We start from the raw sequence: 27,832 nt of genomic DNA, 5'->3' as shown, positions 1-27,832 counted from the left end.
GTGAGCATATTATGCTGGTCTGCAGTGTCTGCATCTTGGTTTCTGAAAGGAGTTTAAAGTGATTGACTTTGATTTATAAGTTCCTACGTGACTCTGAACATATCTGAAAGACCATCATGCTCTGTGTCATACTGCAGCAGTTCTGGTCTTTGGAGATTCTCAAAATGGAATCCTTCTGTTTTTGTTTTTTAAAAAAAAGATGAGGCTTTGGAACTCACACTCTGCCCTGGTCTGAAATGGCCCAAATCTGTTGACCTGTAAAGCATGCTGTAAAACCTAATTATTCTCCTTCCCTTTAGAAATGGGTAGGATTATGAAAGGGGAAGAGGAGGGGGATAACTTCAATGTCACCGGATAATTTGTTGGTCAATGCGTGTGAGGGTTGGTGAAACTGATGGAATTGTAAATTATATTTGTATTTTTAAATGCCGTTAGTGTGCTTAGGGCCATAGATAATCAGTGGATTATCAGATGAACACGAGCTTCCACTGTGATGCTGTGGCCAAACAAGCTAATGTGATCCTGGGATCCATAAATGGGAATCTTGAGGAGGAGATTCAGGAGTAGAGAGGTTATATTACTTTTATATATGGCACTGATGCAACTGCTGCTGGAGTACTGTGTCCAGTTCTGGTGCCAACAGTTCAAGAAGGATATTGATAAATTGGAGAGGGTTCAGAGAAGAGCCATGAGAATAATTAAAGAATTAGAAAACATGCCTTATAGTGATAGATTCAAGGAGCTCAATCTATTTAGCTAAGAAAGAAAAGGTTAAGGAGTGACTCGATTACGGTCTATAAGTATGTACATAGGGAACAAATATTTAATAATGGGCTCATCAATCTAGCAGAGAAAGGTATAACATGATCCAATGGCTGAAAGTTGAAGATTGACTCAGACTGGAAATAAGGTGTACATTTTTAACAGTGAGAGTAATTGGTCATTGGAACAGTTTACCAAGTATCATGTTGGATTCTCTATCCCTGACTATGTTTAAATCAAGTTTGGATATTTTTCTAAAAGATATGCACTAAGAATTATTTTGGGTAAATTCTCTGGCCTGTATTATACAGGAAGGTTAGTCCAGGTGATTACAATGGTGACTTCTGGCTTTAGAATCTATGAATAGACTGGTGTCCATGTGGTTTTCAGTTACGCAAAATAAATGTATAAATGGCTGTATCTGAAGAAGAGGAGAGAAGGGCTGTTGCGCATCCAGTGTGGTTTAGTGGCCATGGTTTGGATGCTTTGAAACCCTTATTTTGACTCTACTGAGGAGGGCAACATCTTCATCTACACTATATTTTAAAAGGAAAATATATGGATTGTGGGGACTCACCTTCATTTTAAAAATCCTCTAAAAGCAAGAGAATACTGTAGGGGCAGGGGATAAAAATTATTTGATAGACATTGCCTTTTTTCCCCCTTTTTTAAAGATTAAATTTGCCAAAAAAGAAAAAGAAAGTAGAACATGAGGATGAAGACCAAGAGAACTCTATGAGGTGCAGCAACAGTGTCGAGCAACTAGATATAGAAGGAGACAATTCCAGTGAAGTGTCCAGTGAAATAAACTTCAGCTATGAGTATGCCCAAATGGAAGTTACAATGAAGGCACTAGGTGGCAATGGTAAGAGGCAGCAGACATACTGGGAATACAAGCAGGGAATAGGGTTACATCCTGAGGACCTTGTAACCAGAAATCATTTTCCTTTATGGCTTCCTATTGGATAAACTTTCTTTTTGGGTGACTTCTCTTAATCGCTTGTGCCTTTAAAGGAAAAACCCCACAAAACTAGTTAGAATTCCCAGTTTCTGTTCAGGAGAGACCCAGAACTAGAACATTGGGGATATCATGATTTAGCATTGAGGTGTTTGGGCAGAACTGTGTACTCTCTGATCCTGCAGTTGACCCTGAGATCAAGTTCTTTAGTTTCAGTAGCCTTGTATAGCTGCCACAGGGGTCCCACTTTGCAAAGATGTGGGGAATTGATTCAACCTGATCTTGTCCATCTCTAACTTCCATTAGGTCACTTAGTCTATCTCTCTCTAATATTTAATACTAAACCATGGAATAGAATAACACTTGGGTTTGAATACTTTTAACAAAATATAATACTTCATCTCCTATAATTACTTTTAGTCTTTAGATTACTATTCATCCATTGATCTGAGGGCTTTACAAAGGTGGAAAACTAGCAGTATCCCTATCTTATAGATGGGAACTGAGGCATAGAAAAGTAGTAACTTGTTCAAGATCTTGTGGTCAAGAAAATTCATGGTGGAGCCTGGAATAGAATCCAGGTCTCCTTAGTCCCCGTCTCAGTGCCCTGTTCACTGGATCACTGCTTCCCTCTAATAGCTCGGCACTCAGTGGGTGTCCAAACACTTCAATACAAGCTTCTTTATTTTCAACATCTGTTTAGATCCGATGCAGTCTATCTTGAAGAGCCTGGAACAGCAGCACGAAGAGGAGAAACGATCCGCATTAGAGCGGCAGAGATTAATGTATGAGCATGAACTAGAGCAGTTGCGAAGGCGGCTGTCTCCAGAGAAGCAGCACTTACGCAGCATGGAGAGGTTCTCCTTCCACTCACCCAATGCTCAGCAGCGCTTACGCCAGTGGGCAGAAGAGAGGTGGGTGATGAGAATATACACCATTTCTCAGACTGTAGTGGTCAGGCTTGAAGTCTTATAGATATAAGATGTATTTGACTACAACACAGGTCCTTGGCTCCCAAGAAGAGCCCTGCAGATAAGCAACAATGTTGTGGGGATGCCATTACCAAGAGGAAATATCAATGTAAGAATTATCAGACCAACTCACTTTTGTTCCAATAAATCCTAGAAAATAAAGGTGGAAAAGACCTATTTTGCCACCTTATCTAATCATATGGGAATACTATCTACAGTGTGTTCTCAAGTGGCTCATCCGTTCTAATTTTAAATGAAGAGAAGGAGATTAGGGGAAATTTATAGACTCCTGTATAAACTATAGCAACAGTTATCCCAATATCGTCCACCATGGAGGCAACTCCTTCCATCAGGGGCTGCAAACCTACCCTTACAGCCACTGCCTTTCTTCCACCTATGTTCATCTGTCTGTCCTGAGCAGTCGTAGGATAGGAAATAGAATAGCACTAGATGAAAGGAAGATTGTCCCACAGTCCCTGCAAAGCTGTGGGAGTTAGTGGCTAGCTCTAATAAAGTAATTCATTTTAGGTCCATGAAAGGGACCCTCATGCCCCTTCCTAGTGAATTCTAGTGAAGATGTTCAGGATTGCTGCCTCCGGTCATAACAGGATCACTGACAGTGTTTTTGACAGTAACAGCAGCCTTATGGTGAAAGTGATGCTTTGCCTAAAGCGAAGGGTGAGGAAGAATGTAGTAGTAGTGTAAAAAACAAAACAAAAAAACCCCACACAACCGAAAAAACAAAAATCCACTGCTAACTTAAACTGCCAAAGACATTTGTTTTTGGAAAAAATAACAAATATTTGTGATGAGCATGGAGCATTTCATCTCTAGGTCACAGGTTCAAATCCAGCCCAGATCAGTTGTGACCATATAATAATGTTTTGGTGGCTTGTGTAGAATGAATTAGGTATCAGCACAGATTCCTGTGAACAGTTTTCTGTATCACAGTAGGCACTAATTGATGCATCCTTCTGGGAGGCCAAATATTGACTGGATGATGGAGCCTGAATTACCCTTTCATCTTAAAGCAGTTCTTCCGCATCTGGGGTGGGGAAGATGTGGAACAGCTCACACGTACTGCCTGTTCTGGGGATACAGGGGGAGGCAACTTGGCAACTGTTTGTAGTCACTAAATTCATATATCTTTTTTTCAGAAAAGACTAAGTTACTGTTTAGCTAATCTTTCTATTTTAAAATCAGTTACTTTGGATGTTGACTCCTGTGAACGCCTTACCTGCCTGGCAGTGATCAGCTCCAAGGTCCTTCGTGTTCTACTGCAAGTCTAGTTAGAAGTTTCCGCACTAAAACAAATTATTGATTGTCCTCTTTCCTCCCCCGTTAAAAGAGAAGAAATGTTGAACCACAGCCTGAGGAAGCTGAGAGAGCAAATTGTTAAAGCCAATTTGTATGTGAGAGAAGCCAGTTTCATCGCAGAGGAATTGGAGAAGAGGACAGAGTATAAGGTTACTCTGCAGATCCCAGCTTCAAGCCTTAATGCTAACAGAAAGGTGAGGCAGCAGCTCATTGAGCTTAGTCATTGTTCAATAAGGTTGCCTCATTGATCAGTTCACATTTGTGATCTGATGGCTCTAATGATTCAGATAATTTGCGAACATGTTCACGTTTATGAATAGTGATATTGGCAGAGCATGTAGCATGTTTATTGTAACTGATAACATGGGAGTATGGAAATATGCCAGTTTATAGAAATATGATGTGGTGTAAATTCTCTCAACTAGAACAAAATTCACACTCATGTTGCCTGATGGTAAAATCCCATCTTGCCTAAAACATAGTATTTCATAAAGTGTTAGTTTAAAATCGGTTACTACAGCAATGATGCCAGAGTTAAAAAATGCTAAGGATACATTTTTAAAAACAATGAAACATGCTCGTAAATTTGCCTGCTAACAATGGTCTCTTGACCCAAATGCCAGTAATATCCCAGTCCCTGTGGGAGTTCCTCCATGTTAATCCCATTACATTGTGATCGCCTGATGTAATGGCCATCAAAATAGCATTTTCTTTTGGTAACTGCTTATTAAAAGGTTTCACTGTGACGTTGCATTTCACATAAAACAACAAAAGATAAGAAATCTAAAGGTAAAATCAAAATTTTAATTTATACCTCTTGTTGCTTCATATTTTGCTATTTCATACCTGCTATTTCTATGTAGGGTAAATAATATCTCTCTCATGTACTTATCTGGCCTCTATCACCATAATATCTGAGCAACTCAGAATCTTTAACATACTTATCACAACTCACCTATGAGGTAGGGAGTGCTGTTATCCCCATTTTACAGATGGGTAACTGAGGCACAGAGAGACTAAGTGACTTTTCCAAGGTCACACAAGAAACATATGTCAAAGCACGGAATTGAACCATGGTGTCGCATGTCTCAGGTTAGCGTCCTATTCCCTAGACAGCCATTCCTCTCTATCACACACTGATGCTGAACAGACATTAAGAATTTAAGACAAGTGTAAAGGATACGTTTCACTCTACATTTGGAATTTTTATTAGTCACTTTAGAGCTCAGTCTTATGTACAGAGATTTTTTGTCTATAAAGTTAACAAAGCAAACATTAATTTCTTTTTTATTGTTAGCAGCTAGACTTTGAATTGTACGTTATTAGAAAAATGTGACCACTCTTCCCCTGGAACTGTGGACTGTCCTTGGAGTGGAAAAGCTTTCACACTGAGCATGCACACAAGAGAAGCACCAAAAAGAGGATAGATATTGAGAAATTTCCTCACTCTTTTTAGCATACTCAGAGGACATCTTCCCAGCCAAAAAGCCATAAACTTTAGTCAGGTTCTTTGAATACTAACTTGATCCTGAATAATCAATGTACAATGAGTAGAAAAGAATAACCTGATCCTAGAACATAAGAACAGCCATATTGGATTAAACTAATGGTCCATCTAACCCAATATCCTGTCCTCTGATAGTGGCCAATGCAGGTGCTGCACAAGGAATGAACAGAATAGATAACCATCAAGTGATCCATCCCATTGCCCATTCCTAGTCTCTGGCAAACAGCAATCCCTGCCTATCCTGGCTAATAGCCATTGATGGACCTATCCTCCATTAACATATCTAGTTCTTTTTTTAACCACTTTCTCCACACCAGTCATGATTTTATAGACCTCTATCGTATCCCCCCTTAGTCGTCTCTTTTCCAAGTTGACAAGTCCCAGACTTATTAATCTCTCCTCGTATGGAAGCTTTTCCATACCCCTGATCATTTTAGTTGCCTTTTTCTGTACCTTTTCCAATTCCATTGTATCTTTTTTAAGTTGAGGTGACCAGATCTGCATGCAGTATTCAAGATGTGGGTGTACCATGGATTTAAATAGAGGCAATATATTTTCTGTCTTATTATCTATCCCTTTCCTAATGATTTCTAACTTTCTGTTAGCTTTTTTGACTGCCATTGCACATTGAGTGAATGTTTTCAGAGAATTATTCACAGTGTGACTCCAAGATCTCTTTCCTGAGTGGTAACAGCTAACTTAGACCCCATCATTTTATATGTATAGTTGGGATTATGTTTTCCAATGTGCATTACTTTGTATATATTAACATTGAATTTTGTCTGCCATTTTGTTGCCCAGTCATCCAGTTTGTGAGATCCCTTTGTAACTCTTCACAGTCTGCTGTGGACTTCATTGTCTTGAGTAGTTTTGTATCATCTGCCAATTTTGCCACCTCACTGTTTATCCCTTTTTTCAGATCATTTATGAATATGTTGAACAGTACAGGTCCCAGTACAGACCCCTGTGGGACACCATTATTTACCTTTCTCCATTCTGAAAACTGACCGTTTATTCCTACCCTTTGTTTCCTATCTTTTAACCAGTTACTGCTCCAGGAAAGGACCTTCCCTCTTATCCTGTAACCGCTTATTTTGCTTAAGAGTCTTTGATGAGGTAACTTGTCAAAGGCTTTCTGAAAATTTAAGTACACTATATTCACTGGATCATCCTTCGCCACATGCTTACTGACACTTAACCTTTCCAAACTACTGTACCCCTGAAGCCTGAGTACATTCTAGTACATCGGTGAGGCATGATTTCCCACCCCCAATACCAGCTCTGCACAAAAGCCAAGTTGACTTTTCCCCAATAAACCATGTTCATCTATGTCTGATAATTCTGTTCTGTACTATAGTTTCAACCAATTTGCCTGGTACTGAAGTTAGTCTTAGCAAACTATAATTGCTGGGATTGCCTCTGGAGCTTTTTAAAAAAAATTGGCATTACATTAGCTATCATCCAGTCATCCTATCGGTGAAACATCTAATATAGAAGCTGATTTAAATGATAGATTACATACCACAGGTAGTAGTTCAGCAATTTCACATTTGAGTTCCTTCTGAACTCTTGGATGGATACCATATGGTCCTGTTGACTTATTACTGTTTAATTTATCAATTTGTTCCAAAACTACCTCTAATGCCACCTCAATCAGGGACAGTTCCTCAGATTTGTCACCTAAAAAGAATGGCTCAGGTTTGGAATTCTCCTTCACAACCTCAGCCATGAAAACCAATGCAAAGAATTCAGTTAGTTTCTCTGAAATAACCATATCTTCCTTGAGTGCTCCCTTACCATCTTAATCATCTAGTGGCCCCACTGATGGTTTAGCAGGCTTCCTGCTTCTGATGTACTTTACAAAAGGGAATAAAGAGGATTATGATCTATTGTTTTCCATGTTCACTGAAGATAGGACAAAAAGTAATAGACTTAATCTGCAGCAAGGGAGACCTAGGTTAGATATTAGAAAAAATTTTTGAACCATAAGGGTAGTTAAGTTCTGAAATAGGCTTCCAAGTGAGGTTGTAGTAGCCCCATCATTGGAGGTTTTTTAAGAACAGGTTAGGATAGTGGTTCTCAAACTTATTTGATCATGCCCCGTTCTTTGTGTCTGTAGTAGTTTATATGTCCCAAGCCCTGGCCACACAAGTACATATACCTGTTAAAAAAAAAAAAAAATCAACATGCAACTCTCACTAAATATTAAAAACAATATGGCATTGATTCAAACGGAGCCAATGATGTATTGTAATAAGAGCAAAAGCAAAACTGTGATTGTGATCAATGCTTACAATGGAATGTGCACATTGCATCATAGCTAATGGATTAACGTACAAATGGCTATGACTTTGTATAATAATATGCAACCTTAACAGAAATCCTTCAAAATACACAGCACTATCTAGAGTCAGATGCACAGCGCCATCTGAGGACCTGATGTGTCTGAAGGAATAAGCTTTGATAGTAATTCATTGCTGTGGGTAAAGTGTGCACAGTAAGGTTTTTTGTTTTGTTCCCCTCCACCCCTGCCCCCAAAGTTTCTCATACTCCCCTCTTCTCCTCCGAATACATTCCATGCTTCCTGAGGGGTGTCCGCCCTGCAGTTTGAGAACCTCTGGGTTAGAACACCTATTAGGGATGGTCTAAATTTGCTTGGGCCTTCCTCATCACAGGTGGCTGGACTCAGTGTCTTCTTAAGGGACCTTCCAGCCCTATGTTTTTATGATTCTATGTTAAACGTTTTATTGAAATTTTGCCTTAATAAAAAGTTATAAGTAAATAAATAAAAGGAAGGAAATGGTTAAGCAACTGCATGAGTTTGGACACTGTAGATGGTAATAACCATACATTGAACTTACAGCTTCTTATATTTGAGGCTCTTTGTGAAATGCTTAAATATTCATCCTTGCAACACTTCTGTAAAGAAAGGGATCTATGATGATCTGTGCTATCATTCCTGGGATGAAACGTGACAGTGTAATAGGGCATAGCCATGCTACATGACAGTTGGACTCAGATTCTGCTATTCCAGATTTGGCTGCTTAAACTATATGTATACATTAAATCAAGGCTTTCCCAAGTTACTTTCTGTTAAACTGTGTGCCAGTTGTCATGACATGGATTCCTTACTCAAGTGTACTTCTCTAATTGTTTTGTTTCTGCAGCGAGGTGCAGTTCTTAGTGAACCTGCTATTCAGGTGAGAAGGAAAGGGAAAGGCAAACAGATCTGGTCACTGGAGAAATTGGAAAACCGGCTGATAGATATGAGGGATCTTTATCAAGAGTGGAAGGTCTGCGAGGAGGACAACCCAGTAAGTAAGAATGGGGGAGAGAGACCAGTAATGTGGTGATAACGTTTAAGTGCCTGTGATGGTTTGTTTTTTTTTAAATGTAAAATGGGAAACTATTGGGGGTGGGGAGGGCTGGCAAAAAGATGCCACATCTTGAAATCTTGCTCTTTTATTGTACTAAACAGAGACTTTGAAAGTACTTCAGTATTTCATTAACCTGCTATATTTTATCACTTTCATATTTCTTTGCACTTGTGATTTGACAATAGAGCCCAGAAGAACTAGGATACAATGAGAGAAGCTAAGTGGAGAGAACAAGAGTTGTGATCCTGGTCAAATTTTCAATGGAGTGAATTTAAAATGGTTAATGAAACCTTGCTGAGGATAGTCCCCAAACTGACTTTACTATGAGTCCTGGTTTACACTATAAAATTACTTTGATATAACTACTATAGCTTCTCCCACTGACATAGCTATCACGTCTCATGGAGGTGGAATTATTAAGCCAATGGGAGTGCTCTCATCGGTGAGAGCGTCTTCATCGGAAGCACTACAGCAGTGCAGCTGCACCTCTGTAAATTGGTAGTTTAGACCTGCCCTGAGAGTTTCCATGGTAGTTCTGACTATTCCAATCAGTTTTTGTTTCATTCCTATATCAGATATCCTAGAGGAAGAGAACAAAAACCTGTAAAACCTCGCCAGTTCATCAGTGCTGTGAAAATGCTGTTATAATATAAAACTTATTTTTACATTATTTTTTATTCGATTCAAGGTAATTAGGTCTTACTTCAGGCGAGCTGATCCATTCTATGATGAACAGGAAAACCACAGCCTCATTGGAGTGGCCAATGTTTTTCTTGAGTCTCTGTTTTATGATGTGAAGCTGCAATATGCTGTCCCTATCATCAATCAAAAGGGAGAGGTTTGTCATTCCTATACATCATACTTTTTAGCTGTTTAATGGAGGTCATTAGGGCTTTTCATTATTATGTGAAAAATGTTCCCCAGCCATTGGCACATGATATTTCAGGATCAAATGACTAGTCCTTTACCTTCTCTCTCCTCCCTATGGCATCTTAATGATGCACCTGTGTGCTACAAATCCCAGTCTTGTGATAATGATGGATATGAGGCAGTGTAAACTCCAGTTCTGGGTAGAGCAGCCATAAATGAATGGGAGGCAGCTGTGTACGGCCTAGGTAATGCCTTGCTAATGGTAATGCCCAGAGGTCCCAATTGGGATTGAGGCTCCACTGTGGTAGGTTCTGTACAAACTCATTGGAAGACTGTCCTTTCCCTAGAGAGCTTGCAATCTAAGACAAGATAAGTGAATGGGACAAAACAATAGAAGGGAAGGGAGTGTGAGGAAGAGGTGACAGACAAGTTATGCTCATAACATAGCTGTGCACTAGCATAGCTACCTGAAAAGGTTAGAACCCACTGTTTTGTGGCACCAGATAATCTTTTCCAGCCTCTTTTCATTAGGTGTCTGGTCGTCTTCATGTCGAAGTGGTGCGAGTGAGTGGAGCGATTGAGGAGAGAATCGTAGGAGGTGATGACAGCGCAGACTATTCAAAAGAGAATGACATACAGGAGAACAAACTAGTTTGTATGGTGAGTTCTAAATGCATTCCATAAAAGCTATTGTCACACCCTAAATATTGAGCCAACTTCTCCCTTTCTGGTACTACTCAAGTGTAAAAAATGTGATTAAATGTTCATGGTACATTAATTTCTATGTTAGTGATAAATGACACCGTATCTCCTTTTGACACCTATCACCTGTGTTCAGTTATACTATCATTATTCTAGCTTGTGAATTGTTCAGTTTATACAGCCTATTTGAAAGCCTATTTGGTGTTTCAGGATTTAAAAGAAAAATAATAGCTATGAATGCTCAGTGGTGTGAGCAGTCTAGCACACTGGTTTTATTTTTCATGGGCTTGCTTAACACGCTGGGGTTCATAATTGGCCCTGAAATATCTTTATCTGGTCTTCTGTCATAGAATTTCATTTCCTGAAGGGTCAAAATAATGCAAGACTGAATCTTGTGATATTTTGGACCCAAATGGCATTTATTAAAAAACAAAACAAAAAGACTCGAAGATTTACCCCCAAACAATTTATCAACTTTATTTGGGCCCCTAATGAAACCAAATGTGTAGTCCTACTCTTAGTAAATAGTTCTTTAATTAATCTAAGAAAGATTTTTAGTCTAATAACTCTGTTCTCTCACGTGTACATGGGAAGGGGGGAACCTGTTCTCTTGTGTCTGTTTTGGTGTGGGAGGGAAAGCATGGTGGATGCCTGGCAGAGCTGTGCAAGAGCTCTATATGAGGACTATGTGCAGATGAGAGGCGCTGGTAGCCACTAGCACATCATGATAAATGCAAATTAATTGTTGGATAAAGAAGGAAGGAAGAATTATCTAGAGAATCCTAATTCAGTTGAATTTAGTTCTACTAATAGAATAGGAAACTTGCTTTGCAAAATATTACAGCCTGTTTAAGATAATGGATTGTACATTTGGAAGAGAAGATGAATGTGAAGTTAGGGTTCCACTGGGCCTTGGTAAAACATGAGTTCTGGCTGGGCGTGGCTTTTCACTTTATGTTGTTCCTGGCATTCTACAAGTAGGGCAAGAATTACTTTGACAAGATGTTTGTAGAACAAAGGCTTCCATTTAGCCTGAAGTTTTCAGAAAACCCATAGCATCCTTTTGTACACACAAAAGTCAGTTGTTCAATGACATCTAGTGGTGACTTCCAGCTGGTTCAGCCAAAGCATTTTATCTACAAATATTTCAAGGCAGACAAATATTCTTTTGTCAAAACTTGTGTGTTAAAGTAACTGTTTAATAATTTAGTCTCCCAATTGAGCAAGAAGAAATTCTAACAAACTGGCCTTCTTTTATGTTATGTTTGACTGTTACAATTAAAACTGTTTACTTATTAAAACATGTTTTTCTTTGTTTTTTCCTTCCTATAGATTAAAATACTTCAGGCTACAGGTTTGCCTCAGCATCTTTCCAACTTTGTGTTTTGCAAGTACACTTTCTGGGATCAACTGGAGCCAGTTACGGTTGCCCCTGAAGTGGACCCTTCTTTATCTCCCATCAGCAAGGAGCCACAGTGCATGGTTGTCTTCGATCACTGCAATGTAATTTTTTATTTATTTATGATTGCAGTTGCAGACAGGCAGAGCAAACTGGTTCTCTTGGAACCCTTTTCTGCCACTTTCCTTGTCACTTTCTTTACTAAACTTTGTATTGTTTGCATTTTAATGTGCATTTTATAGTAATTTAATACGATCACTGAGTTTGTAGTCTTTCACTTGTAAGTTTAATAAGCTCTTTTTACAAGCACCATTTACTGTACCAAAAACCTCACATAGAACAATAAAATGAATGAATAATAAAGGAAAATAGAAGAGACTGTATGAGAGACATGCAAGAGGTCAGACTAGATGATCATGATGGTCTTTTCTGGCCTTAATGTCTGAAAGTCTGTCTGAGTTTTCCTGTCTCTGGAATGAGTTCAGAGCTGTGAGCAGGGCCTCCTGAATTCCCATCCTGGCCCTTCCACTGATTTATTGTGGCACTGGGCAAGTCACTTAACTTCTCCTGGTTTCCTTATCTAACATGGAAGCATTTTATGAGGATTGGTTAACATTTGTAAAGTGCTTTGGTTTAAGGCACTAGACTGGGAGTTGGGCATTTGGATTCAATTCTCAGCTCTGCATCAGACTCCCTCTGTCACTTTGGACAAATCACATAATTTCTCTGCCTGACTTTTGCATCTGTAAAATAGGGGTAATAACGCTTCTTTTCTCCCACCTTCTTTGTCTTATTAGTTTAGATTTTAAGCTCTTGGGGGCAAAGATTGTTTTACTATATGTACGTGTAGCATCTAGCACAGTAGGGTCCAGACTCATCTGTAGATTCTAGGTGCCTCTAGGTGCTACTGTAATAAAAATAGTTTGAACAAAGGAACACACAGAAATGCCAAGTATTCATTTCTACCATATGGAGAAACTGAATGCAATTTGCAGGTAGGAGTAGGTACAAATATCAAGACACATCAGCCTAGTGCTTCTGAGTGGAGAACCTTAAATGCCAGTGTCAAAAACCTTTGATTTATGCAAAAAAAGCAGTCATTGAAATAATAGACTTGGATGACTGTGATTAGTCAGAATAATTTAGCTTGCCTGATTTAGAGTTCAATTTATGTAGTGTATCAAACTAGTTAAATGGTCAAACTGGGAAAGAACTCTCTTGTGCTAAGTGCCTCGCCATAAATATCTCCACTGATGAGCTCTCTTGTGGGAAGAAAGCAACATGCAGCATGAAAGCAAAAAGTCACCTCTAACAATGTATTTAGAATAGGAGGTTATGTTCTATTTATTTAGAAAATACATGGGACCAAAGAGTTAAAGGTGTTAACTTGACCCTGTAGCTGTCCAACAGTAAACAGTTTTAAATGAGTTTTAGGGTTTGATATAAAGAGACCTCAGAGTGCTTAGTACCTTGGCAAACACATGATTAAATTTTTTTAACCTTTTATTAAGGTACAGTGGGGAAAAAAGAAAAAACAGTTGAAGCATTTGAAATGCTTTCATTTTAACATCTCTTGTTCACTATCACTTTAGTTGGAGAGAGTTCTTTAAAAATAACCCTTCACTATGTTTGATAAGTCTCTTAGCCCTGGTCTACACTTACCAGACGATTTGGCAGCAGTCGATGGGAATTATACATGCTACACAAAGTAGCTTGCGTAACTCCCGTCGACTGCTGTGCTTCCCTTCTGTGTGGCGTCTTCACTTCACTGCACCGATGGGAACGCAGCACTACGCCACTTGATGGGGTTTTACTGCATTGACTACTGGATCGACTGAGTGGGTCTTCACTGAACGCTCAGTTGACCCAGATAGGTTGATCTGACGGCGGCGACTTTGCTGCCATCAATGTAGACATACCCTTAGTTAGTAATTGTCCTTTTCAGGGACAAGAGAAGTTAAACTCCAATCCTGTTTCCTAGAAGACACAACAAGACAGCAGACACACTCAGGGCGGAAAAAAAGAACAGCAAAGATAGAAAATGCAATTTCTGTCTCACTTGCAACCTCTCTGCTGGAAAAACACAGGCACGGCACATGCTCTTATCAGCCACTCTAAGACCTGACAATCTTGTATCAGCATTGGGATATTTAGGGCATTGCATTTAGCTGCCTTTCTGGTAATAGGCTTAGTGTAAAGTATACAGTCTTGGTCAGCTAAGCCAGTCTCTTCTTAGACAGAAGGAAAAAGACAGAGAGAGAGGAAAGAGAAGTGATAAGTAGAGAAGAAAAAGAATACATTGCGAGGTGGTGGGGAGAGAGAGGAGACAAAATCTCATATCCTATGTGGTGTTTGGGACCTGGTGGGGATGGTGGTGTCATCTGAGTCCCTCTCTCTGGCCCACTGGTCAAGACATCTTTCAAGATCAGGATGAGGAAGGCATAGTGGTATCACCCTAGAGCCTAGAGTCCCACGAAACAGTATGGGCAGCAGTTGTGATGATGAAGCTTGCTCTTTCCCCTTCTCTTGTCTTTCAGTCAGCCAGTATTGCAGTAGCTAGCTTTTCCCCCCAACCTATCCTCATGTGTGGAACAGCCTATCCTCTCATTATTTTTGTTCACCAATTTGGCCTAATTTCTGATGCACCAGGTTTGGTTCATTGATTTCTGGTTGCATACTTTCCTTGCTTACAAGTTGTGACCTTAACATTGTCCTTGATTTATAACAGTGGCACCTTTTGTTTGGACTAATTCAGTGTTTTTGTTGCCCTTTTGCACCTTATCCCATCAACATTTATTGTTGAAGGTTACTGAGACATTTTATGAACTTTCACTCACTTTTCACAGTTGAGCTAACAATTAGGGTAAATTTGTAGGCCCAATTACCACAATACTCTTAACTTACTCTTTTAATGTTTAACCAGTTTTGGCATTTCCATGTAGGAATTTTCTGTAAATATTTCTGAAGACTTCATGGAGCATCTTTATGAAGGGGCTTTGGCAATTGAAGTGTATGGACACAAGCAAAGCGATCCTCGCAAAAACTCAGCCCTGTGGGATTTGGGAATAATTCAAGCCAAAACACGAAGCCTTCGTGACAGGTAACTGCAGACAGCAAACTCCCACACAGTTTAAAATTCAGCCTCCCAGACTCAGTGAGTTTCTCTGGATTCTAGAGTCAGACCAGCAGTCAAATCCTGGATTAAGTCACAAATAAAAATTAATCTGATGTTTGGATCCCCGTACCTCTCTGTGCTCATTGCAAAACCACTATGGAGGTTGGTAATGTGGATAAAAATTAGTGATAAATACTCATTCATATTGTTTATAGATTTGATTAAAAGAAGAAAAAATTGAAGAATAAGAGGGGCTGATGTCCATGTTATTTCTGCAACACCATAAACGTGTATGGTTCTTTACAAAGAAAGAAAAGATAGTGGGGCTGATTTAACTGTTACGCTGGTGTCATATTAAGAGTAACTCTGAAATCAATGGAAGAGAGGATTACTTTGGCTACATGCTGATGTATTGGAGATCAGAATCGAGTCCATGCCATGAAGCATTTACAATCAAAAGACCTGCTCCTGCTTCTACTGGAGACAATTGTGGTTTTGTCATTGACTTTCAGTGGGGACAGGATAGGTCTGTAAGTTGAGACATGACGTAGGAAGTAACACACATTAGGAAAATAAGGGAAAACAGGCAAGAGTGTTACAAAATCGGATGGTTGCTTTGGTGCATGGTCTCATGCTATCTGGAGTGGCTCATGACTATGAGTGCCAATTTCAGGGCAGACTGTCAAGAAGCAGGGCAGAGACAGAAATCCCAAACTGGTTGTTTGTTCTGTAGTTAGATTTCACCAACCCAGTAACAAATGAGAACTCCTAAAGCAATATTACAGTGTTACCATGGAGTCTGAGTCCCTTTGGGCATTCCAGTCTATCTTGCCACCCAGGCAAGCTAGACTTAGTGATTGATTGCTGTACAACAAAGATAACAAGCTATTCAGATTGCTCCCGAGTCCCAAGAGACCAGTTGCTTACCCCAGGTCAATTTGTACCTTAGGTCTCACACCAAACACAATGCTTGTAGCTAGTCCTATAGTAAACTATCTAAGGATTTATTAACTAAGAAAATAAATCAGTTTCATATACTTGTCTGCATTATAAGGTTAGTGCAGGCAAGCATATATACACAATGAGTTACATTCTGTGGTTTCAAAAGATGACAGAGTTGTAGTAATCTGTCAGCTCTGAATGCTTTTTAGAGCTAACCACGGTTGATCCTGGAAATTTCTGCTTCTGTTTCATAGCTCCGGCTCTGTGAGAGTCCATACAGCAAAAGCAATGAAAAGTTTTCTTGTTAGTTATTTTTATTTCCTTCTTCCAAAATATAAGCTGATGGGATGAGCCCTTTTGCGCATAGGCTCTTCATGGTGTAAGGGGTCAATGAACAAAGTCTTTGTAAGATGTCCCATTTAGTTTTGATAGGCCGCCTTAACCCTCCTGAGTGGGTTCACAGTTTCAGAGCAAATGTCTTTTAGTTACAAAGCAAAAACTTAAATATCACTTTATAGCATGTGATAAAGAAATAAGTGAGATTAATGCATGCCGCAGTTTACAAGCATTTCATAAAGTCTAAACACATGATTAAAAGTCCAATACTGATCTTAACCATACTAACACACAGGTGAAACAGACTAGTTTCCATCAATGAATTTGTCAGTGCTGCGCTGAGGCCTCGAGTCTTAGCAAGAGCTGGCACCTGGTCTACCAGCATCACACATGGGACCTGCAGATTAAGTAAATTTGTTCTTTTCAGTTTAGGGTTTTCAAAGAAGGGAGGATTAATTTTATAGACTTTGTGGAAGAAAGTGCATTTTAGGGGTAAACTTGAGAGAAGAGAGGATGGTAGCGATGGAGAAAGTCAGGATGGGGCCACATGAAACCAGAATATGCTTAATTCTGACCTCGATAATGCTACTTGAACTGCACTGAAGTCAGTGGGATTGGATGGGTATAACGGAGAGCAGAATTTGTCCTTAATGTTTAATTGGCACGCGTTCTGATCTTAAACCATTATGAAGATGCCCGTGACTGGTTCATGTCTTGTGTCTACAAAAGTTCTAGGCCATCACCAGTTGTTACTCATTGCTACTTCTGAATTAACTAAGAAGGAAAAAGTAAATTGTGAATGGTGTTTGGCGTGTTTTCCAGATGGAGTGAGGTAACCCGAAAGGTGGAGCTCTGGATTCAGGTTCTGGAACTTAATGAGAATGGGGAGTACTGTCCAGTTGAGGTGATTCCTGCCAAGGACTTATGCACTGGTGGCATCTTTCAACTCAGACAGGTAAGATGGCAGCTACAGGAGTCATCTGTGAAAAGAGGCCGGCTCTGACATTCTGAAGGAAGTAGATAATCTTGTATATTGTACTGGTTCATAGAGTTTTAATAGTGAGCTTATGACAAAGGAACCATCAGGCTTAGACCCAATATTTGATCAGCTTTAAAGCAGTTAGAGTTTGGAGGGAAATAGATTGGATACCTTCAATATTTAAAAAAAAAAAAAAAAAAGTCCTATAGCACTTTAAAGACTAACAAATTTAATTTCTGCTGGCATAAGTGGGTTGCAGCCCACGAAAGCTTATGCCTGCAGAAATTAAATTTGTTAGTCTTTAAAGTGCCACAGGACTCTCGTTGTGTTTGCTGTATACCGACTAACACGGCTACGGCTCTGGAACTTCTATATTTTGTGTAGGTATTTAGTGCCACTGAGACTTTTAGGAGACTGAGGTCCTCTGTTACCCATCAAATAGGCATAGTGTGGACAACAGCAGTGGAAACTTTCTCCACAGTGCTCTGCCAATGTGTCTCATCCCTGATCTGGAGGGGACCCACAGGATGCTGGAGGATAGTTCATTCTCCATTGTCTATTTCGCGTTTTGGCCACAGTGCTGAAACTGTCGACTGAGGAACCAATTCGCAGGATATTTTTTAAATATATGAATACCTGGAACCTGAATTAGACCAAATTATCAAATCAGACTCCTCTCTCACAGGACATAGAACAGCCATCAGAAAACAACTTTTAGTTACTATCAACCAAGGCAGAACTGGTTTCAAAACCCAAAGCCAAAATTCTCATTCTCTTCTTACTAATCCTCTCAGCCAGTTACTCCTCCATTCTCTGATTCCTGCACATTTAGTATTTTAAAATATAGTCCACTGGTCAGGGAACACTATAAAATTAGTATACGCTAAATACACACTGTATCTTCTGAATTCCAAACTACCATGACTTCCTATTCTGCCCGGTGTGCGATAGCAGTTAGCAAGCAAACACTGTTCCTAGAGTTGTGCTGACAACATCAGCATTGAGGGTTTACAGTCAATGAAGCCAGTCCCACAAAAATTCAGCTTCAGTTACATTTGCCAAATTACATTCTCTTCCCTCAAGTGTTCAAAATCAAAACAGATGGAGGAAAATCCTATTTTCAGTGTTTTGAGTATTTTTCTTAAAAAACTGTGTCCTTTGAAAAGTTTTCATCAAAAGTGAATTGTGCGTTCACTGAATGTCCCACACTTTCTTATGGATTTAGACCTTGCAGCAGAAGTGGTGGTTCTACCTAACCAACGTCATGTTCACATGAGAGCTTGCGGTACCACTTTCTATGTAGTGAATAATCATGAGCTTCAAATTTACTATATATAAAGCCACCACCAATAGAGGTCTCTCTGTCACCAAGTTTTCACAGTTCAAGACTTCTAGTTCTGCAAATCGTTCCTTTGTGTAGGGGCAGTCACGGCGAATCCAGGTCGAAGTGAAGTCGTTGCTGGACTCTGGGACCTTGCCTCTAATGGAGGAGTCCATACTATCTGTTGGAGTTGGCTGTGTTCAAATAAAGCATGTCAAGTCACAAAAAGTTCATGAGACTCATCAGGTAAGATCCTGTCTCTTTAAGAGATCTTTAGCAGGAAGGAAAAATAATTCAAAGCTTTGCTGATGCACCTGGAAAGCTGTGGAAAGATCTTTTTGAATAAATTCACTGCTGGAGCACTTCCACTGACTGTAAATTATCTTACTCTATGTGAAATAGTGACTTCTAAATACTATTCTGACAATACTGTTTCAGTGAATATATTTAGCTATGGGTGGGTGAATCCAGATTCTGACTTTCTCTAGGAAATGCTACCAAAAAAAACCCTTCCACTTTGATAATGATTTCCACCATAATAAGAATGAGATTTGCAATACTACCACGCACTTCTGCTTTACCCGCTTCCTCTAGATTTAAAAAAACAACTAAAAATAAAAATGTAACCCTTTTTTAAGGAGAGTGTTTATACACCCCAAAAAGGCAGAAAAGCCAAACACGCTCCTTGAAGTCCACTAGGAACTTTGTTCTTGGTAATTGATTTTACTTGGAAGATACTCTGATACAACAGTGATGGGCAGTAGTAAGAAATTACTATGCATCAATGGGGATTGTACTTAATAATGGCTAATGTGGTTTTGGAAAAGTTTAAAATTAAAGGAGCAAAACTTCAGTTATGTATTTTGATCGTTTTAGAAGAGCAGGGATGTATGTTGCTTTTGCAGCATTGCAAAATCATCCTAAAGCCCCTTGTCATCAGTAGGAATTCAGTATGTGGTGGGAATGAATGAACAGGCTTGTGATATAGATGCTGCGTCAGTTTTCCCACTTCGGTTGAATATCTCCCCACAGTGGTTCTCCAGCTCCCAACAACGTTGGATCACCATAGAGACTTAATGCTTTGGCTAGATTTAATGCTTCCTGCCGTTCACCTGGCTTTACTGCAGTAGAGTCTTCTTTCATGTCTTTGTCCCATAACTGAACTGAGCAGGCTCCCAAATCTGTCTCAAAGTTCAACACTAGGGAGGCAGCTGACAAGGCAGAGGTGGACTGAGCCCAACTCTCTTAAAAGGCCACTCCATTCTTTGACCAGGCCTTAATGGTTTCCTTTTTACAATTTTTTTAAAGCTGTCAATCAATTAAATGTTTTTATTAAAGTGACGTAAGCATCTAATTTGAACCTCTGAATTCTTGGTCTGCATATCTGCATCTCTAATTTATTTATCTTTCATGTGTATCAGATTTTCTATGGACCTTGAAACTAAGAAAATGTATATCCTTTTAATTTTAACTTTTACTTAAAATTTGCTTTTGTTACTTAAAGAGAAACTCCAGTGACAAGTTACCCCTTAAATAACTAGATAAATATTTACTCTATGATCCTGTAAGTATAGGAATGAATTTCCACAACTTTTGGAAATCCTTTGCTTTTTGTCCTTTTTCTCTAGTGAATGGTGCTTTGAATTTCACTCCTGATTGCCCTCTTGATGATACTTTCTAGCAAGGTCCCCAGTTTGATGCGGGTCATTTTGATTAAAGGTTCTGTGTCCCATGAGAAAGCACTGGAAATCAAGGTGTCAAAGCTTTTTATAGTGACAGCTGCAGTGACTTTTTTTTTAATTCAGAATTGGTTTAACATTAACATTTTTCCCCACTAAATGGTAAAGCTAACATTAAAACTAACCTTTTGTCAAACTTTAGTTTCTCATGCTTGCTATAACCATACCTAGTTCTTATTAATAAGACAGTAGGTTCTTTCTTTAGTCCTATTCTGTATCCATCAGAATGGATAGATAGCAAGTGCCTTTTCACTGTGATTATTCTTTCTTATTTAAACTACTTAAATGTTTTGGCAGTCACTTCTTGGCAATTAGATGTAGTGATTGGAATCCTTTATTAATGGAGTTTTCTTTAATTGTTTTATAAGCTATGAAAATACATTCTAATTGTTTATACTAAGTGATATAAATCCTCAATTACAATACCCTTCCAAACAAGGTTTATAAAGGAAAAGCAAGCAGTGGTGGGTGCAAATGGCACTGCTATCCACTGTTAGTACTAAAGGTGATCTACCAGCATCTATCCGTATTGTACCCCATTGCTGGACATTTTAATCAGAATTACACCTACAGCTGGTAATATTTTTAGCCATAAACACTGCTTTTGCACTTAATATGTTTTCTAGTATACACGTTTTTATGAATGACTTAAATTTGTATATTTTTCGCCTAGGAGGAAGAGGATGAAATGGACAGTTACCAGGTAAATACAGTATTATTTATCTTATTTCAAATATAAATATTTTGTAGATCAGATTACCTGGTGCTAATTTTCCATATTAGATAGGCATCAACACTGTACTTCCTACTGTACAGGGTATGAATATCTAGACCGTCTCCATCCTGAAGACTAAAATCTTGAAGATTACAGAGATTTTTACACTATCTCTAACTCAGAATTAAGAGGCAGCATTTTTTGCTCTGAATGTATGGGACACCTTAATGTATGTTTCGAAAACAAGGCACAGTTACTTTTATCTTGCCTACTCTCTGACATGCTTCCCCTCTATCTATAGCCTGTGGATTAGATTGGCTGTTTTCGGAGCAGTCATAGGTACAATGTTTAAGATGCACGGAAGCAAAATAATTCACACTATTTTATGTTATGAACATGGTTTGTGTTGGACCAAGGAATAAAATATTGTCTAGTGAGCAAAACAAGGACCTACTACTCAGGACAGGGATCTATTCCTAGATCCACCACTCACACTGACTTTGGGCTAGATATTAACCTCTTTTTTGGCTTTCCCCTCTGTGAAATGGGGATCATTTTTTTTTATCTTCACAGAGTTGTTGGTGAGGCATAATGTTAGTGAAACACTGTCATTAAAAGTACACAGGAGTATGCCAAAAAACACCCCATGCCCATTGTTACTGTTACCAGTAGCATAAGAGCATAAGGATAGCAACAAGAGATCCTGTGTTTAATTTTCTCTTTGGACAGTTGGAGAGGGTTTTAGGTGCATTTCTACATGACTATAGATGTTCAAGACCACGCAGGTTATGGTTTGCTTCAGTCCTATTTTTCTTGATTGATTAAATGCCTTTGGTTATAACTGACATAGAATGAATTTGACCTAGAGTAGAAAATATATAAATAGGATGTCTCTATACAATCTATCACAAACCATGGAGATAATAGCTCGTCTTTACATTGCCTAGTTATACAGCACTTAGACTATAGTGCTCATTTCTGAGCATCTCCTGAAGCTAATTGGATCTTCATATGGATATATAAATATTTGAAGGGTGTATATACAAAAGAAGGAGAAGAAATGTTTAGGGAAGTCGGGGGAAGGGGAGGTTACAGTGAGGAATAATCGAACGAAGCTAGGCAAGAGGGAATTCATATGTAATGTCAGGAACAATATCTTACCAAAATAGCATGGCCCCACTCTGGCATTCTCATTTGTGCAACAGCCCACCCAATATGTGGAATTCGATCCTTAGGCTGGAAACTCTGTACAACAAGGACGGGTTCTTACGATGTGTCTGTAAAGCACTCAGCACAAATGGGGGCTCTACTCCTTGCCACAATATAAATGTTAACAACAAAGTGAGGCTGTGGGATGGTCTAAATCCTGTAAACTTCTTATTTCCAGTTTTATGTTGCCTAAGGGAGTACTAGAGAATATAAGGTGATAACTGGCGATAGAGACTTGTAAGGATGGGGTATAGTCTCGTCAGTGGATGTGACTGAATGTAAGGAACAATTCTGTAATAAAGGGGAATAATGGGTAGACTAGATGACTTAATGAAGATCTCTTTCGTATCTCATTGTAGTCACCAGGGCACTAATTCAGGGGGAAAAAATGTGGCCAAAAATAAAAAGTCTGAGCAGATGGATTGAAAGCTACATATGTCTCAAATGAGACTGGTTTTCTTGGATCAGTACTTACACAACTTGCTTCATCTTCATAGGACAGGGATTTGGAGAGACTGCGTCGGAAATGGCTGAATGTATTAACAAAACGTCAGGAATACCTCGATCAACAGCTGCAAAAACTTGTCAGCAAACCTGGTAGGTGAAACACTGTTGGTAGTGGGAGTGCTGAGGGTGTGTGTAGGTGTTTTTATTTTGTTTTTTGTAATGTGTGTGAAATTAAATAGCATGGGGAAAGAACAACTGAATCTCTGAAATCATCAGTGTGGGAAGAATAATGAGAACAAGATTCTGGCTTGTACTCAAGTCACAAATAGAGAAAATCTGTGTATACTTGCAGAGTAATAGGTGTTTTTGTTGAACCTGCCAGCAAGGTGATTAGATGAGGTGGGTTTTTTGATACGGACAGTGGCCCGCTAGCACTTGAGTTGAGATCACCAATACGCCTCACAAAAGCCGTAATGGAAAAAATGCTATCTGTTGTTCTGAATGACTGTTCTACTTTTCCAGATAAAACAGAAGATGATGCAGATCGGGAGGCACAGCTGTTAGAGATGAGGCTCACTCTTACTGAAGAAAGGAATGCTGTAATGGTTCCTTCTGCTGGAAGTGGGATCCCTGGAGCTCCAGCAGAGTGGTATGAATGTTACTGTATGCCACAGTGAATATAAAAACGGTGGGCAGCCTGTTCCTGGCTTGGGTTGCTGCCATTTTCTGCATCACCAATTGTGGATTATGTATGTCCTATGAGAAGAGTTGTTAGATTAGGAGTACAGTGTGAATAATTTTTTTGGTCTGAATAAGTGAAACCCAGAAATACTCCTTAGTAAACTATACTATTATTGAACCCAAAAAATAGCTAATATGTTAATTACCTAGTTCCTTCACTTAAAATGCTTCTCCGTTATAATAAAACTCCATCTACAGGAGCATAGTATGGTTTAAGCACAGAATCTGTTTAGTCAGCAAGTATTGCACATAATTTTCTAAACATTAAAAACAATCAATTATACTGGATTGAGATTGCCATAGTATAGCAGCTGTGGGTAACAACTGCAGTAACGGATGCAAAACTGTTTCTATTCTGACCCTCTGTATTCACTTGCTTCTAACTTTCTGAAATATTATGCTCTTGGGCTGATGTTTTCTGTGCTTGGTTTCTGCCCAACAGTAAACTTTTGGAGGAAAAGCTGATCAGCCTTTAAGTTATTTGGGGAGGGGGAGCAGTGGTGAAGAAGGGAAAACAATATCCATTGTGCAAAGAGTGTGAGAGAAGCTGTAACCACACTTGCTGATTGGACCACATTTGTTTGGGGTTTTTTAAATTGAATTTCTTTAAAACCAATGCTCTTGAAGCATAGGAAAGTCCGCATTCCTTCCTGAGGACTTCTTATATGCCATCTTCCAAGTTAAAAAGTTGTGAATATTTGAAAACTCCACACCGAGCATGTACAGCAGAAAACACTGCAGTTGTAAGATACATACTTCAGAAGAAATGCATTGTGAATGCATGTGCAACTATGGAAGTGTGCAAAAAGCTGATTCAAACAACTTACTTTTTTCTAATTTTTTTCTTACAAAATCTTTCTAAAATGTGTTATAAAAATCCAGGAAATTAAAAGGATAATATAGCATTACAGTTGCACCTTTAAATGACAACATATCAGGAAGTTTAAAAGTTAAAATTTAAATAGCGATGTTAACTTGGACATGTTGCACATATATACTACTTCCTATTTCTACTTTTCTTGTTGGATGTTTAACAACCAATATAATAGTTGTGCACTGTGGGAGAGTTAACCTTGCTTCTGGAACCTTGATATTTGCATTTCCTGACTTTTTGTGACTATCTGTGCAACCTTCAGTTGCATTACTAATGCAGAGGTTTTTAGATTAATATGTGTACATGTCAGTGTAAATAAAGAAACTAATTTTGTTATTAGCATTTTAGAGGCAAGAAAACATTTCTGAAAGCAGAGGTCAAATAATGTAATAATTGTGAGAGAGCTAGTATAAAAGAAGCACCAATTTAGTTGAGTCCTGTATCTGCAAGAGTAAATTAAAATAAAGCCATTTGCCAAGGTTATCATTGGCTTGACCTACAGTCGCAGCTGTGTGGAATGTATTATACTGTGGGCTTGTATCATAAGGTATGTGTGCTGGGTAAATCTGCTCCAATTTAAATGCCACCATTGTCGATATCTTATGTTTTAGGACTCCAGGGCCTGGTATGGAAACTCATATTCCAGTTATTTTCCTTGATTTAAATGGTAAGTGGTTCTTAAAGACAAAGAGCTTTTGAAACAAACTTTTGTCTAGCCAATAATGTAATAGGAGCTAAGAAGCAAACTAATAAAAGGAAGATATTCTTTGAATGGCAGATGGATTAATGTGCAAAGACTATTAGAACTGCATTTATGTCATTCAACTATAATGTTCAGTGCTCCAAAATATACAGCAGTTACATACAGAATGAACTGTCCTTTTTATACTTCCTATGTTTTGCAGACCTTAAATAAGTGAAAAGAGGAAGAAGGGAGGTATAAAATAACAAAGGGAATAAAACGTAGAAGCTAACAATAAAAGCCATTGGTAAATGCGGAACAATCATTGTGTTTCTAGTGAGTCCCACAGGAATCTGGTTTTGGCCAGTGCCCTTTTATATCTTTATCAAAGATTTGGGGGAAAAAATGGCTGATAAAATATGCACATGATGCAAATTGGTGGAATGGTAAGTAAAAATAAGTTAGTTAAGCACAGTGATTTTTATCACTTGGTATACTGGGCTCACTTGCCTTTTAATACATCCAGATACAAGGTCATACATATCAGGACAAGGAATGCAGGCCACACCTACAGAATGGGGGACTGTATCCTGGAAAGTAGTGACTTTGAAAAGGTCATAATGGATAACAAGCAGAACATGAGCTTCTACCGTGATGGTGTGGCTAAGAGGGGCTAATATTGTCCTTGATTGTATAAGCATCAAATAAGAGTACAGAGGTGGTATTATCTTTGTGTACAGCACTGCTGTAACTGTTACTATGATACACTGTCCATCTGGGTTGCCACACTTTAAAACGGATAATGACAAATTGGAAAGGGTTTGGAAAAGAGTTACAAGAATGATTCAAGGTCTGGAAAATCTTCCTTGTAGAGAGAGACTTCAGAAGCTGAGACTATTAGCTTGCCAGAGAGAAGGTTAGGAGGTGACTTGATCGTGGTCTGTATGTACCTACATGGGAAGATTTCTGATGGTAGAGAGCTCTTTAGCTTAGCTGTCAAAGGTAGAAAAAGATCCAGTGGCTGAAAGCTGAAGCTTGATAAACTCAGACTATAAATATGGCACAGGATTTTTTTTTTTTTTTTAACAGTGAGAGGAATTAACCATTGTAACCACTTACCAAGGGATGTAATGAATTCTTTGTCATGTGAAGTCTTTAAATCAACATTGGATGGCTTTGTAAAAGGTGTGGTCTAGGTCAACCAGAAGTTATGGGGCTTGATACAGGAATTATTGGATGAAATTATCTAGCCTCTGTTATGCAGAAGGTCAGACTAGATAATTATAATTGTCCTTTCTGGCCTGAAAATCGATGAAAATAAAGTTGTGGCTGGGATTTTGAAGGGAAACTAAGGGAGTTATGTGCCCAATTCCCATTGAATTTCAGTGAGAGTTGAGCATATAACACATCAGATTTCTTGGAATATTCCAGCCTAGGTGAATAGTAAATTCAAGGAGTTCCCAAACTGAAAAGTGTCTGATAAGGGATGTAGAGAAAGAGGGAGATGAACTGTTTCACATATATGTATGATGTAAATCAATAATATAAGCATACTTTCATATTGGCAGTCGTAAGTACTACAGTGCCTACCTAAGTTGAGGCCTTGCTTACATGACCACAGTTCAGTGACTGTGACCACACGTAGCTCCACCAGAACTGTATTTGAGAGCAGTTTTCCAACATATGTTGGCTGTTAGCACAAGCAACAAGGGACATTTTTTTAAATTTTTCCAGCTGAAACTGCTGTAGGCTCCTTGTCCTAGATAGCCAATACTGTAGTTCTAAACAAGTGTGTGACACAATTTGTGACCACATTAGCTGTGGATAAAAATGTTTTAACTGTTTTTCTGCCACCAAGTCTATAATTATTTCAAATGCTGTTACAGGTCCCAGGATAGATAGGGTCTCATATAGCACACTTCATACCAAAGGCTCTCAAAGCACAAGCACACTCACTGTCCAATGCAACACAATAGTTTAAGGCAAGATGTGAAGGATACCCTATTGAAATGAAGCTAAAGTGGAATTTTAATAGGCAGAAAGTAATTATCCAAATTGGCCAGTACACAAGAATTAATGCCACTATCTTATTCTGTTTTGAATGGAGGATAAACATTTTTGAGTCTTTCTGTGCTCCTAGCGGATGACTTTAGCTCTCAAGATAATCTTGATGACCCAGAACCTGGTGGATGGGATGCTACGCTTACTGGGGAAGAGGAAGAGGAATTCTTTGAATTACAGATTGTAAAACATCATGAGAGTGAGGTAAGCAAAGCACAGCCCAGAATGCTTAGATCAGGAGTCTTCTCATCGCATTAATTCTTAATAGGGCTTGTCTACAGAAGGAATTATTCCAGAATAATTATTCCACTGACCTAGACATCACGAGAGTGCATCTAGGCTCACATATCAAGTATACAGCACTTGTCTTTTCTAGGACTGATTGTTTTTAGAACTGTTCCCTAGGAATGGAACTTTATTATATTCTCCCCCAAAAGACTACATTAAAGTGGAGTTGCAATTCTTTGGGTGCCTTAACTGTGCATTTCCATATCTTAACATGTTTGGATTTCTTTTCAGTGTACCATTCACTCTGTTTCCTGGCTTTGTAATACTTGGTTCTGGGACAATTGCAACATTCTTGAAATTTTTTATACCTTTAATTTGCTAGTTCTTACTCTAAACTTTAATTGCATCTTAACACAGTGGGTTTTTGTCTGGGAATTTCCTCAGTCTTTTAAAATTATAAAAAATGTTCTACATATACTCTAAACAAGTAACACAAAGAGAGTGTTACCATGTGATATTTCTAATTATTTGAAGATATGTAGTATCAACTTTCAATAATTTTATTTTTATTTTATGGACA

At 38.7% G+C, this 27,832-nt stretch overlaps 1 protein-coding gene across 1 annotated transcript in view; it reads left to right on the top strand.

The window, feature by feature from the left end:
- Positions 1-27,832, top strand: part of KIF13B (kinesin family member 13B) — a 239,215-nt gene that overhangs the window by 146,457 nt on the left and 64,926 nt on the right. Inside the window, exons 18-32 of the mRNA XM_067556161.1 lie at positions 1,437-1,627; positions 2,424-2,634; positions 4,040-4,202; positions 8,683-8,829; positions 9,581-9,730; positions 10,294-10,422; positions 11,797-11,967; positions 14,806-14,963; positions 17,079-17,211; positions 18,656-18,802; positions 20,969-20,998; positions 22,717-22,816; positions 23,189-23,315; positions 24,893-24,948; positions 27,104-27,228. Coding sequence (XP_067412262.1) covers positions 1,437-1,627; positions 2,424-2,634; positions 4,040-4,202; positions 8,683-8,829; positions 9,581-9,730; positions 10,294-10,422; positions 11,797-11,967; positions 14,806-14,963; positions 17,079-17,211; positions 18,656-18,802; positions 20,969-20,998; positions 22,717-22,816; positions 23,189-23,315; positions 24,893-24,948; positions 27,104-27,228 — 2,038 coding nt within the window. The remainder of the gene's footprint in view (positions 1-1,436; positions 1,628-2,423; positions 2,635-4,039; positions 4,203-8,682; positions 8,830-9,580; positions 9,731-10,293; positions 10,423-11,796; positions 11,968-14,805; positions 14,964-17,078; positions 17,212-18,655; positions 18,803-20,968; positions 20,999-22,716; positions 22,817-23,188; positions 23,316-24,892; positions 24,949-27,103; positions 27,229-27,832) is intronic.

Source organism: Emydura macquarii, unplaced genomic scaffold (genome assembly GCF_026122565.2).
Source record: "Emydura macquarii macquarii isolate MOO-44397 ecotype Brisbane River unplaced genomic scaffold, CSIRO-AGI_Emac_v2 contig_1676, whole genome shotgun sequence".
Lineage (NCBI taxonomy): Eukaryota > Metazoa > Chordata > Testudines > Chelidae > Emydura > Emydura macquarii.
Note: the sequence above shows the minus strand (reverse complement) of the source record. Positions and strands in the feature narration are given on the sequence as shown.